The sequence below is a fragment of the Drosophila nasuta genome, chromosome 2L, assembly GCF_023558535.2.
Source record: "Drosophila nasuta strain 15112-1781.00 chromosome 2L, ASM2355853v1, whole genome shotgun sequence".
Classification (NCBI taxonomy): domain Eukaryota; kingdom Metazoa; phylum Arthropoda; class Insecta; order Diptera; family Drosophilidae; genus Drosophila; species Drosophila nasuta.
Genome location: NC_083455.1, coordinates 4642275 through 4657584, shown reverse-complemented (window position 1 = coordinate 4657584; position 15310 = coordinate 4642275). Strand labels below are relative to the sequence as shown.

The following is a 15310-nucleotide window of genomic DNA, read 5'->3' as shown; positions in this document are numbered from 1 at the left end:
GCCGTCTATGGTATATTTTGTATGCGGTACTACATCGATATACCAAATATATCATTTGATATATTAATAGTATTTTTGTAATATATTTGGTATATTTTGAGAAAAATACCGCAAAATGAACTTCTTCTTTTTTGCACGTGTTTTGAAAGCTTTCACCCACAAAATACACTAAAAATATTAATAAAAGAATGAAACTTGAAGGTGTTGCCATTTAGGCTTTGTGACAAGTCAGACATGAAATGGAACATAGTATACATAAATGTTTATGTTTATCGAAGCTTCATCATTAAGTAATAATATAAATCATTCGATAATATTAATCACCATGAAGTAAAACTAAAAGTACAATAATTTAATTTATTTATAAACTTTAATTCAATGTAAATGAGTAATCAGTACAACAAAAAATAAAAATAAATTCTAGATGCGGGATACAGTGAAATTTCTCTTGGCAGAACATTATTAACATTTAATAATTAACATTATTATTTATCGATTGACGGCTGTTTTCCCTTAAGCTTTTCAAAAGTTCCCCTTTGGTATTGGTTTGATTCGTTTTAGTGGATAATTTTCGACTAGTGTCCCCTTAATAAAGGTGTCGGATATGCGAAGCTTTGCTGTATTTATTTTATACAGAACTAACTATTATGAAATATGCATTTTGGATTCACACCAAGAAAAAAATAATTTCAAATTTGATACATGGGAAATTTTCATCAACTGTTGTATAAGATTACTTTATAAAACCGAACTCCGTTTTTTTTTACCAATTAACGCTATGATATAAAAACAATTTTTAATTTAACGCATTCAATTCAAAATGCACTCAACTGTATTCTTACATATTCATCAACTAAATTTTAGGGTATACATAAACCGATATGACCCTAATGTAAAATTTATAGAATGATTCAGAATTTACCCCCATGCTATCTTGCATATGTTTTAGCTAATTACGGATTCAATTTTTAGTTGAGAAATAACTAGGAATGGCGAAAGGCGAAGTCGATGCTCAGCAAGAGCTAGAGGATGCATTTGAAGCGAAAGATTTGGTTCGATTTAAACGTGCTATCAGCCATGGAGCTCAGCCTAACCTCAGCTTCAAAAGAGATGAGGACAATCAAATGACCATCTTTGAGAAAGCCCTATCAACAAGAGACTGTGCTAGATTTATAGAAGCGTCTCTCGATGCTGGCTGCGATCCCAATTACGTAAGTGAATAAGATAGTGATTCATATATATAAATATATAAGTGAAACCCTAAATAGGTTAATCCGAAGCTTAATAAAGCTGCCATCCACTATGCAATCGATTCAAGAAGTGCGCACAATCTTTACGTACTGGTGAATCGACCCAACGTCAAAGTAGATGTAGATCGAAAGTACGAGGGGGAAACAACATTAAGTAGATTAATCAAAATTCTAAAAGCAAAGAATGCCCACCGTCTCACTATCGCCATTCGATTGCTATTGAACCAAGGTGCTTCGCCAAATATTGTCGATTCAGATGGCAAAACTCTCATGCAACAAGTGCTACTCAACGAAACAATCTCGGAAGAAAAACGAACAAGTTTGATCTTAGAGTTCCTAAAAGCGCCCGAACTCAGTCGGTTCAATTATCTCGAAGGACTCGATTTTTTATTGACGCATTCTCTCGACGGTGAAAGTGACCAGCTCTACTATCTCCTAGTGCGTCCGCTACTCAGTCAGCCTATTCTGCCAATGCTCGACACTTTGTCGCAATACCAAATTAACATCGTAAACTGGGATAATAAGAAAATGTTGCGAGCTTTGCTTATGGAGCACATCACAAAGCATACTAAGAATGCATTCGAAGCAGTGCTTGCCACCCTGGAAAAGAATTCGCCTCAGGAAAATGAGTATCTTGTGGAGTTGGCTATCGAAGATGGTAGCTGGTCAACTGTTCTACAATTGCTTAAGAGCGTATATCTCAAGCTGGTCCCCAAGGGCACGCTTTTAAAAACAATGATTAAGCAGGTGAAATTGAAGCCGCTGATCAATTACCTGGAGAGCAACGAATACCAGGAATGTTTGCTGCAATTGCTTAAGGTTCAGCGGCAGTATATAAACGACTTCGATGATCAGCACAAAACGCCTTTGCATTATGCGGTGCTCTGTCGCAATGAGATTGCCATAAGAGTGCTCTTGAGGGAGGGCGCCAGATTGGGAGTGCGCAATGGCAAGAATCGCTTGTTGATCGAGGATATCGATGCCAAGCTTCTGGAGGAGCATTTCGATTACTGCATCACTGGGCGAGGCGAGAAGACCAGCCACGAGGATTACGAGATCATCATGAACTGTCTGAATATGACCAACAACTACAACGAACTTGATATTGCTCCCATTGCCTGCATGGCTCGGTCGAAGGAGCTGTGTCCGCTGCTGGAGCATCCGTTGATCACCTGCTTTCTAAAGCTAAAGTGGAGTCGACTCACCACCATCTTCTTCACCCACTTTATCATCTATATCATCTTAAGTTTGATCTTGTGGGTCCATATTCGCTTGCGATTCCCTGACCGTCATAACAACGAGCTTCCTATACAGATAGTTATGATTCTGTTCAAAGTGCTGATTGGTTATGTTTTTATTGCTGAAGTCTTCTCTTATAAGATGGTCAAGCATCGACCCAGTTTCATAGATTTCCCTTTGATTTCTATGCTCATCCTCACAAACATCGAGTGGGAAGATCACATCCACATCCAAAAGATTATTGCCGTCTTCGCCATCATGTTGATGGGCATCAAGCTGATGAATCTTATTGGTGCCCTACCTGTGCCTGCCATATCGACGCACATGCTCATACTACGCCAGGTGGGCAGTACTTTCGCAAAGAGCTTGTTGCAGTACTCCATGCTGTTGTACAGCTTCAGTTTGTGCTTCTATGTGCTGTTTTCCAAACCGAGTTCTACGGATTCAGCGAATTCTACAAATTCAGCGAATTCTACAAATTCAGCGAATTCTACGGATTTAGCGAACTCAACTATTAAAGAGTTTAGTCTCTCTTATTCGGATCTCGATTTATCGTTTATCAAGACACTTGTTATGTTCAATGGTGAATATGATGAAAGCGGCTTTAATGGATATTTCACTAGTTTTGTGGTGATCATATTCATGTTTATGGTCATGGTCCTGACCAATTTACTGGGTGGCCTGGCTGTTGACGATACCCAGGTGAGTGAAATTCCGTGACCCTAAAAATAGATGTTAGACATGTCGTCGCGTCCCACTTGTTCTTTTAGCCGTGTTTATCTCAGAAATGGAAAGACCTGAAAGCACTGTATCCAGACATCCCGTAGGGTAGAAGAGTATTATAACTTGATAGCTAATACATTTATTTATACATTTATAAAAGGCAAAAGGAGGCACTATCGACTCCGCAAAATATCAGCGTTAATAACCAAGAAATTATAGTCATGACCATCCATGTGACTCTCAAAAAAGGATGTTAATTGTTTTGATGATGTGGTATTTTTGTACTCTGTGGTATATTTTAAATGTAGCATTCAATTCGTAGTATTTATTAATTTAGAGGATATTAAGATTTTATTGATAATGGGGAGTGGGTATCTCATAGTCGACTGTATATTACTGGTTTTTTGCACCCGCTACCCTAAAGGTAGAAGGCATCTCCGACCCCATAAATTATATATATTCTTGATCAGCCGAGATGTTATAGCCATAACCGTCTGTCAGTCTGACCGTCCGTATGAAAACCTGGATCTCAGGGAGAGAGATCTAAGAGATAGATACATAACTTTTTTCGACAGCTCTTGTTATGCTTGCACGCCAATCAAATTTGTTTCAAAATTTTACCAGGCCCACTTCCGTCCACTCATATCGATAAAAATCAAATAACAACCGTAACTTTAAAACCAGAGTCCCAAATTTTGGTATAGACAAGAAAAGCTATAGTTTTTATAATTTCATTTGTATATATGTATGAAATAATCTTTGGTAGTATTTTACTATTTTGCGGTATATTAATTTGGCATATTTAAAAAAAACAAAAGTCCCGCACACTCGACTCTAGCCTTCTGACTTGTTTTAATTGTGCTTAATTTACTATTTATCTTATGCTTCAAAGACTATTCGGGCTCAAGTGGAACTCAATGCTGCCATTTGTCGAACAAATCTGTTGTACAGCTATGAAGGACTCTTAGACGGGAATTGGCCTCGATTGGAACGTGGGCTTCGCATCTTTAAGAAACTGATGAGAATCCATGCAGAATCTACCTATGGCTATGTATCCATATTTCCAAACCAAGAGAATCGGGTGGAGGTGTACAGTCAAAGGCATAGAAATCAGAGTATTGAAAGTCTTGCGGATGAAGGAGATAATGTCCTCTTGGGTAAAGTATTTATCGATCATGAAGATGGTGCAAGCGGTTCCGAATCCGAAATGGATGAGGCGGAGGATTTGAACCTCCATTTCAATAAAGAAGTGGATGCCAATGAAGTAACTTTCTCCCAGCCTTGTGTATCGAATAAACACCACTCTTACGATAATATAACAATTGACAATCAGACTGTTGTCCGAGCTCTTAAAATTATTAAAGAAAAAGAAAAAAAAAGATGTTGAAGAACAACGCGAAGAGTTCAGAGAACAACGACTTGAGGATATGAGGATGCTATTGAAGGAGATCAAAAACCAGTTGGACTCTAAGAATCCAGCCAAATGAGTACATTAACAACAATTTATAAAAGCAAGTATATAAAGATTTATTTGTTCATTTACTATTAACCAATAAAAATTATCTATCTTCTTTTATTAAAATTTACAACTTTATTGGCTTAAATTTCATCAAGAAAGATTTACGTATACGGATCTCAGAGTCAATAAGAGATAGAGTTATAATATTTTTCGACAGGATTTATTATGTTTGCACGCAGATCAAGTTTGTTTAAAAATTTTGCCACGCCCACTTCCGCCCCCGCAAATCAAAAAAAAATCAAGTACCAGAGACTGGTACTATACCGATATACCACAACATAGCCATTGGTTTGTTTTAGTATTTTTGCGGAATATTCATTTATCATATTTTAGGAATAATACCGCACTGTTTTGCTTTCATTTTTGATTTGAGCACAATCAACTAAAGTTTCCCGACGTGTTTTGAAATACAATTATTCTTTTGTTTAAATACCATCGACAATTTATTAACGCCTAAAAGTATGCTCATGAAAAAACTGACAAGAAAAATCGAAATGCTAAAGTTAGTTCCTTGATTCAAGAAGGGTCCCTCTCATGAAACAGGTATGTATTGCACTTAAGCGTTGAAACCTTTCCACTTGTTGTAGTATTGTCAATTCTTAATCCATCTAGTTGTCTTTTTCTGTACGATCCTCACGTTTTCCAACACCGATTTGTGCTCTGTAGGAAATAGAGAGATGGGCCGTCTGAAGCATTGTTTCCACGTTTTTGATCGGCACAAAATTTGCAGTGCACATCCGGGTTAGGATTTTTATTATGTCTACCAAGACTGGGGTCTTTTGCTCTAAAATTGCTTAAAATATTAAATTTTTTCAAAATTTTGACGGCGGAAGGGGCGGTGAAAATATTTAAGGGGCGTGTCGTTTTATAATTCTAACTCCACAGGTGTCCATAACATTAAATTTTTTCCATTTTTACTCGTAATATTAAATGCCAGCTAAAATGGAAAATACCCCATAGTGCATGATAGAACATCTGAACGCTTTAAGTCAAACCCAAAAAGCGATTGCCTTTTTGAGTAGGATAAAATGTCAAAAGATTTCCGAAAAGAGGTTTTTGTTTTCGGTTTTTGCAAAAGTTTGCAGGTTATGTTTAAAACCTTATAGTAAAAGTGAAAAATTACATGTGACAAAATTAATGAATTAAGTAAAAATAAATATTAGTGAAAATGTTGGTGTAGTCAGCTACATGTAAAGTATTTGTGAGTATACAATGTATAATTGTTATATTGATTTGTTAATTTTGTTTTTTTTCGCAAAAGTGCAACTTTCCCCGTCCACTATAGATGTTTTTCTACTACAGGAGTCCCAACAATAATTATACCAAGTGCCACTTTCCACATTAGGGTAATTATCTGTTATAAGTATTTTTAGTTCTTTGTTGTTTTAACTTTAGCTTTGTGTATTTTTTCGTTAACAGATTCGGCACCAATTTGCAATTGAGTTTAAAATTCAACAAAAAAAAAAGAATATTAAAAAGCCAAGTTTAAATGGTAGTTAAAACCTCGTATAAATAGTTCGGTGTTAACAACAAAAAAAATGCAGAGAAATTTGAAATTAATTAAAGATGAATATCCCCCTCACTAAAACAAGTATTTAACGGCCAAAAACAAAAAGCTCGACGACACAGCTTTGCTGGCCGCATCAGCTGGTTCTACACCACAAACAGATGATCTGCATAAACGACGGCAAATATCTTGGTAGCCAGAGATAGCTGTATGACGTTCACAGAGCGAAGGAGAATTGCTTCCAAGCAGGCTAGAGATAACATTGGTTTCTGACGAAGCAACACATGCGTCCGACAGCCTCGCCGATCTCCATCCACTGATTGCTCCGTTTTTTTTTTGTATTATTGTTAGTTTATGTTGTTTAATGCGAATTTGCATTCTTAAGTGAGTGATAATAAGTGCTGTAAGTGTAATATGATGTGCCGAGGAACTTAATGTCAAAAACTTTTCCTGACCCCGCATAGTACAAGTACCATATGATTATTGTACAAAATAGCAATGTCAGTCAATTAAGAATGCATGTCAGGCAACGTATATAAGCAAATTATAGCTTTAAATATTTAGTTATAAAATTTCATATGTCTGTATTGTCCGCAATACAGGTAGAATACATACATTTGTATGTATAGTTTGTATGATTGTTTTGATGGACACTAGCTTGTTTCACTCTTACTAATTGATAACATAGAGCTAGAGCTTAACCTTTGCTTGTGATCCATTTGACCATAGCGCTGCTTCAGCTGACTGCAGTCCAAGCGGTCAATTACCTTGCGAGACTGGCAATATAAAGACTTTCGTTGAGTGACAGCCATCAGCTGATCCTCGTTTAATTTGTATTTAATCTTCTATGTTCTAGCATTCCATTCTAAATGAACCAAAATAGTTCGTTTTAAACTTGCATTTTTTCATAACTCTTAAATTATTTCTATTTATAAATTCAAAAATAATTATTTGTATTATATTTATGCTCGCTCATATTTTATATTTATAGGTTAATTATTTTTATTCTTTATTTACATATGTATTTATTTTTTTCTTTACCTTATTTGATCAATTTCCGCCTCATATATACTTACCATGTTAGTCCGTTAAATTATTTATTTATTTATTTTTCTTGTGAGGTATTTCGTTTATAATGTTGTTAGGATTGAAGTCATTTATGTTACACCTTAATCATTTTATTATGATCGCTTAATTGTCTATTTGTATTTGGAACCACGCATCACCAAGCAGGAGTAGGTTAGCCGATCCACGTTCGTTTAGGGATCCTGCCAACATTTTTATTGGCATTTGAATGCAGGATCCCGGTAGGATGGGCGTCTGGTGGCTCCGTCTTCTTTGTTAACCTACCTTCCTCTCCTTCCCATCCTCTTCTCATTCACCATTGTTTAATGTACCTTTCCCCCTACACTCCTCTTACTCTGTCTACCCATATGTACGCGAATTCTTAATCTATTATTGTTATATAGTGGTGCGTCTTATCAGTTGGCCTTTTTCTTTAACCCCATGCTTACTGAGCAAAATCTTGGAGAAGCCAGCGCGTACGCCAAACAGAATAAACCTTCCACCATCACCAAACGGATACTTCATTCGTGATTCATTTCAATAGTATACCTAAGCTGTTATTTTTTTTTTAAGCTTCACCACCAAGTAATATCATAAATCATTCGATAATATAAATCACCATGAAGTAATACTAAAAGTACAATATTAATTTATTTATAAACAATAATTCAGTGTAAATGAGTAATCAGTACAGTAATACAATTAAAATTAATTCTAGGTGCGGGATACAGTGAAATTTCCTTTGGTCGAACATTAATAACATTTAATAATTAACATTATTATTTATCGTTTGACGTCTGTTTTCCCTTAAGCTTTTCAATAGTTCCCCTTTGGTATTGGTTTGATTCTTTTTAGTGGATAATTTTCGAATAGTGTCCCCTTAATAAAGGTGTCGAATATGGGAAGCTTTGCTTTATTTTATTTTTTAATTTTTACAGAACTAACTATTATGAAATATGCATTTTGGATTTACACCATTTTCAAGTTTGATAGATGGGAAACTTTCATCAACTCTTGTAATAGATTAATTAATAGAACCAATTTAAAACCGAACTCCGTTTTTTTTACCAATAACGCTAATCATATCAAACCTATATTACTCTAAAGCTTAATTTTTAGAATGATTCAGAAATTACCCCCATGCTAAGTTGCATATATTTTAGCTCATTATGGATTTAATTTTTAGTTGAGAAAGAACTAGGAATGGCGAAAGGCGAAGTCGATGCTCAGCAAGAGCTAGAGGATGCATTTGAAGCGAACGATTTGGATGGATTTAAACGTGCTATCACACGTGGTGCTCAGCCCAACCTCAGTTCAAAAAGTGATGACGACAATCAAATGACCATCTTTGAGAAGGCCCTATCAACAAGAGGACGTCGTACATTTATAGAAGCGTGTTTGAATGCTGGCTGCGATCCCAATTACGTAAGTGAATAAGATAGTGATTAATATGTATATATATATAAGTGAAACCCTAAATAGGTTAATCCGAAGCTTAAAAAAGCTGCCATCCACTATGTAATCGATTCAGGAATCTGGTCAGCAAGCCATTTTAATGCGGCCAATCTTTACGAGCTTGTGGATCAACCCAACTCCAAAGTAGATATTGATCACATGTACGAGGGGGAAACAGCATTAAGTAGATTAATCAAACTGGAAGTAAAGAATCCTTCTGGTCGTCTTAAGGCCATTGGATTGCTATTGAAGAAGGGCGCTTTAACCAATATTAATGACAAATCTCTCATGCAACAAGTGCTACTCAACGAAAAAATCTCACAATCGACACGAGCGGATTTGATCTCAGCGTTTGTAAAGGCACCCCAACTCAGTCGTTCGGATTATTTCAAAGGAATTTATTTTCTTTTAGAAAGCGGTTATCTCAACGGTGACAGTGACAAGTTCTACTTTTTCATAGCGCGTCCGTTACTCAGTCTGCCTACTTCGCCAATGCTCGACACTCTGGCGCAATACCAAAAGACCATTGTAAACTGGGATAATAAGAAAATGTTGCGAGTTTTGCTTATGGAGCACATCACATTCCATACTGAGAATGCACTCGAAGCAGTGCTTGCCACCCTGGAAAAGAATTCGCCTCAGGAAAATGAATATCTTGTGGAATTGGCTGTCAAAGTTAATAACTGGTCAACTGTTCTACAATTGCTTAAGAGCAAATATCTCAACCTGATGCCCAAGGGCACGCTTTTAAAAACTATGATTATGCAGGTGAAATTAAAACTGCTGATCAATGACCTGCGGCGCAACGAATACCAGAAATGTTTGCAGCAATTGTTTAAGGTCCAGCGGCAGCATATCAATGACTTCGATGATCAGCACAAAACGCTTCTGCATTATGCGGTGCTCTGTCGCAATGAGATTGCCATAAGAGTGCTCTTGAGGGAGGGCGCCAGATTGGGAGTGCGCAATGGCAAGAATCGCTTGTTGATCGAGGATATCGATGCCAAGCTTCTGGAGGAGCATTTCGATTACTGCATCTTTGGGCGAGGTGAGAAGACCAGCCACGAGGATTACGAGATCATCATGAACTATCTGAATATGACCAACAAGTACAACGAACTCGATATTGCTCCCATTGCCTGCATGGCCCGGTCGAAGGAGCTGTGTGCGCTGCTGGAGCATCCGTTGATCACCTGCTTTCTGCAGCTGAAGTGGCGTCGACTCTCTACCATTTTCTTCACCAAATTTACCATATACATCATCTTAAGTTTGTTATTTTTGATCCATATTTACTTGCGTTTCCCTAATCGTAATAACAACGATCTTCCTATATGGATAGTTATGATTCTGTTCAGAGTGCTGACTGGCTATGTTCTTATTGTGGAAGTCATTTCTTTTATGATAGTCAAACATTGGGGCAGTTTAATCGATTTTTCGCTGATTCTTATGCTCTACCTCACAAGCATCGAGTGTGAAGATGACATCCAAAGGATTATTACCGTCTTCGCCATCATGCTGATGTCCACCAAACTGATTGATCTTATTAGTGCCCTACCTGTGCCTGCCATATCAACCCACATGCGCATGCTGCGCGAGGTGGCCAGTACTTTCGCAAAGAGCTTATTACAGTACTCCATGCTGTTGTTCAGCTTCAGCTTGTGCTTCTATGTGCTGTTCTCCAAACCGAGCTCTACGGATTCAGCGAATTCTACGAATTCAGCGAATTCTACGGATTTAGCGAATTCTACGAATTCAGCGAATTCTACGAATTCAGCGAACTTAACAGGTTCAGCAAACTCAACAGATAATGATTTCAGACTCTCTTATGCGGATCTTAAATTATCGTTTATCAAGACACTTGTTATGTTCAATAGTCAATATGATAATATCGACGCTAATGGGTATTTCTGTATTTTTGTGATGATCATATTCATGTTTTTGGTCATGGTCCTGACCAACTTACTGGGCGGCCTGGCTGTTGATGATACCCAGGTGAGTAATATTCTGTGAACCTTAGGAAAAGATTTTAAACATGCCGTCGTGTCCCGCTTATCCGCTAGTTAAGCCGTGATTATCTCAGACATTTAAAGACATAAAAGCACTGTATCTAGACAAGCACTTTACCTGTAGGGTAGAAGAATATTATAACTTTATAGATGATACATTTATAAAAGGCAAAAAGAGGCACTATCGACTCCACAAAATAACTCTGTTAACATCCGAGAAATTATAGTCATGAACATCTATCCATGTGACTCTCAAAAAAGGATGTTAATTGTTTTGATAATGTGGTAATTTTTGTACTCTATGGTATATTTTAAATATAGTAGCAAATTAATTTACAAAATTTAGCATTAAGTTCGTAGTATTTATTCGATATATTAATTTAGAAGATTTTAAGTTTTCATTGAAACGGGTATCTCATAGTCGACTGTAACATATATTACTGTTTTTTTACACCCGCTATCCTAAGGGTAGAAATGTATATAAAAGGCAGATCAGACGCGACGTTATAGCCATATCCGTCTGTCAGTCTGCCTGTCCGTATGAACACCTACATCTCAGGGAGATAGGGAGAGAGATCTAAGAGACAGATATATAACTTTTTTCGACAGCTCTTATTATGCTTGCACGCAGATCAAATTTGTTTCAAAATTTCACCACGCCCACTTCCGTCCACTCATATCGATAGAAATCGGATCGAAACGTAACTTTAAAACTAGAGTCCCAAATTTTTAGTACAGACAAGAATAGCTATAATTTTTTATTTTCATTTGGTTGCGATCGGATAAAAATTGTAAAAGATTTAAGTTATTTAAGAAATACTTTTGAAAGTGCAAAAACGCCTACGTGCATATTTTAAAAAATAAAAGTCCTGCACATTTCATTTGTTTTAATTGTGCTTAATTTACTATTTATCTTATGCTTCAAAGACTATTCGGGCTCAAGTGGAACTCAATGCCGCCATTTGTCGAACAAATCTGTTGAACAGCTATGAAGGACTTTTAGACGGGAATTGGCCTCGATTGGAACGTGGGCTTCGCATCTTTAAGAAACTGATGAGAATTCCTGCAGAATCTACCTATGGCTATGTATCCATATTTCCAAACCAAGAGAATCGGGCAGAGGTGTGCAGTCAAAGGCATAGAAATCAGAGTATTGTAGGTCTTGCGGATGAAGGAGATAATGACACCTTTGGTAAAGTATTTACCGTTGGTGCAATTGGTTCGGAATCTAAAATGGATGGGACGGACGATTTGCACACCCGTGTCAATGCAGAAGTGGATGTCAGTGAAGTAACATTCTCAAAGTCTTGTGTATCAAAAAGTCACTCTTATGATAATATAACAATTGAAATGCATACTGTTGCCCGAGCTCTTAATATTATTAAAGAAAAAGAAAAAAAAGATGTCGACGAACAACGCGAAGAGTTCATAGAACAACGACTTGAGGATATGAGGATGCTATTGAAGGAGATCAAAAACCAGTTGGACATTAAGAATCCAGCCAATTGAGTACATCATTATTTAATAACAATTTATAAAAGCAAGAATATAAAGATTTATTATTTTGTTCATTTACTATTAACCAATACAAATTATCTATCTTCTTTCATTAAAATTTGCAACTTTAAAAATCTCATATTGGCTTATTTCATCAAGAAAGTTTTTTTTGTGCCTAACAAACACAACAAATTTATTGCAATTTTACGATTATAATTTTTGAAGAAGATCAATTTCAACTGATATAATATTCATATGAAATTCTGGAAAACTATGCAACGGGCAGAAGGAGGCATCTCTAACCCTTAAAGTATATATATTCTTTATCAGCATTAATAGCCGAAACGTTATAGCCATGTCCGTCCGTCCATCCGTATGTCCGTATAAACACTTAGATCTGAGAGACTATAAAAGATAAGATATAATTTTTTCCGATCGATTTTCACACGATTGTCCGACCCGGAAGAGGGTCATTACAATTAATATGGGTCGATTCTCTTCAGCTTCCTTCTAATCTATAGCTTCTGAATACTCATTGCCCTCTAGAGTCACTCATAACAATGTTTGTCTTTTAAAAAACAAAACATTTTTGTAATTTCTTTTAATAGTTTTTTAATTAAAAATGTGAAAGTATTAAAAATTCGGAGTGACACTCCACAATTCCTACACTACATTAATATGAAAACATATCTCGAGACTGTGAGACAAAACTTGAACTAATAGATATTTTTGATGCCCTAAAGTAAGCAATAATTTTTTCCCAAAAGTTGTAGAAAGGGATTTTTAAAAGTCTGATGAGTAGGACTCAAAAAAGTCATTGGCGATAACCCTTCATCTATAGCTGGAGGAAGATTTTTATAATGTGTTAAATAATAAATGAACTCCTAATTCTTTTTTGCACATGTTTTGAAAACGAAATACACTAAAAATATTCATACACGAATGAAACTTCAAGGTGTTGCCATTTAGGCAAATCAGAAGGAACACAGTGTAATAGGCCGCTCGTCGCAGAAAAAAATTAGCACCGCCTAAGAGTATGAAATTTTTTCATCTTCATGTTTATATATGTTACATATCTATTATATTATTTAGTTACCTATTTACCTATTTGTCATGTTTAATTTATACTACAGTAGATTCCGGTTATAGCGACTTTCAAGGACCGACGATTTTACGTCGTTATTCCCAGAAGACGCACTAACCGAAAGGAGCAAACCTATTTTTTGTTTTGTTTTTTTATGGTTGCCATGTTCGTAATAGGTTTTTAAGATAAAACAAATTAATTTTTAAACAAAACAAAAAATTTATAAATATAATTTAATACCATGGTTTTTCCATAATAAATCGTATACCTGCATGCTCCTTAGCATAAGCTAAGGCGTCAGCTAAAACTAACAGAGAGTAGTGAGAATGTAAGAACCTTCGTGTCGCTCCTACGCACCCAACAAGAGTGCCAATCACTGATAAATGCAAACACTTATGACAGCGTCGTTTGATACTTAAATTTGTTGGCATTATTTCGCTGTATTTTTTTTTTGTCGCAATATCCGGTTGAATTGTGAAAAATTTCGTCGGTATAAGCGGTTTGTCGCTAAAAGCGGAGACGTACTAAGCGGAGGCCCTTTCATATAAGGTTGTATAGGGACCAACCAAGTCAGCGACTTTTCGTCGCAATAACCGGACGGACACTATAAGCGGAGTCGTTATAACTGGATTCTACTGTATTTAGTTTGTTTCGTTTTAAAAGTTTGTTTGTTGTTTGGATAAGTGGAGATTTCGTTATCCGTGAGTCTGAAAAGTCCAAAAGATTTCCGAAAAGACGTTTTTGTTTTCGGTTTTTGCAATAGTTGGCAGTTTTTGTGAAAAACCTGAGTGTAAAAGTGAAAAATTACATGTGACAAAATCAATGAATTAAGTAAAAATAAATATCAGTGAGGTGGTTGGTGTAGTCAGCTGCATGTAAAGTATTTGTGAGTATACAATGTATAATTGTTATATTGATTTGTCAATTTTGCTTTTTTTTCGCAAAAGTGCACCTTGCCCACCAGGAGTCCCAACAATAATTATATCAAGTGCCGATTTCCATATTAGGGTAATTATCTGTTATAAGTATTTTTAGTTCTTTGTTGTTCTAAGGTTAGTTTTGTGCATTTTATCGTTAACAGATTCAGCACCAAGTAAGTTTAGTTTTGTGCATTTTATCGTTAACAGATTCAGCACCAAGTTCAAAAATTCAACCAAAACTCTACATAAAAACCAAGTTACAAACTTAATTCCAAATAATAATTTAAACCGAGTTTAAAATTCAACAACAAAATTATTATATAAAAACCAACCAAAACCAAATCTCGTATAAAAACTTAGTTGGATATTAACAAAAAAAAATGTGAAGAAATTTAAAATTGATTAAACATGAATATTCCCCATACAAACAAATGATCTGCATAAACTGCGGAAATTGTCTTGGTAGCCAGAGAGCGTCACACTGGAGGAAGGCGAATAGCTGAATAGCAGCTTATTTTTTTATACTCGCTACCCATAGGGTAGGAGGGTATTATAACTTTGTGCCGGCAGGAAATGTGTGTAACAGGTAGAAGGAGGCATCTCCGACCCTATAAAGTATATATATTCTTGATCAGCGTCAACAGCCGAGACGATATAGCCATGTCCGTCTGTTCGTCTGTGTGTCTGTCCGTCCGTCCGTATGAAACACTGGATCTCAGAGACTATAAGAGATAGAGCTATAATTTTTTTTCGACCGCAAATCAAAAAAAATCGAATAAGAAGCGTAATTTTAAAGCGAAGTACCGAATTTTGGTATATACAATAATTGCTATAGTAGTTATGATTCCTGAAAATTTGGTTACGACCAGATAAAAATTGTCGAAGTTCTTAAAGAAATATTTTTGTATGGGCAAAAGTCGAGGAACTTAATGTCAAAAACTTTTCCTGAGCCCGCATAGAACAAATACCGCATGATTATTGTACAAAATAGCAATGTCAGTCAATTAAGAATGCATGTCAGGCAACGTACTATATATAGGCAAAT

The 15310-nt window shown here is 36.0% G+C and overlaps 2 protein-coding genes across 2 annotated transcripts; both read left to right on the top strand.

Annotated features, from left to right (window-relative positions):
- The first annotated feature begins 989 nt into the window (after window positions 1-989).
- On the top strand, window positions 990-4756 carry LOC132784820 (transient receptor potential cation channel protein painless-like). The gene is made up of 3 exons (XM_060790695.1): window positions 990-1211; window positions 1269-3191; window positions 4105-4756. The coding sequence occupies exons 1-3, from the start codon at window positions 990-992 to the stop codon at window positions 4597-4599; spliced, it is 2640 nt and encodes an 879-aa protein (XP_060646678.1). The 3' UTR covers window positions 4600-4756.
- Window positions 4757-8506: 3750 nt separating this feature from the next.
- On the top strand, window positions 8507-12273 carry LOC132784813 (transient receptor potential cation channel protein painless-like). The gene is made up of 3 exons (XM_060790683.1): window positions 8507-8728; window positions 8786-10750; window positions 11692-12273. Exons 1-3 carry the CDS (start codon window positions 8507-8509, stop codon window positions 12271-12273), a joined length of 2769 nt encoding a protein of 922 aa, XP_060646666.1.
- Window positions 12274-15310: the final 3037 nt, after the last annotated feature.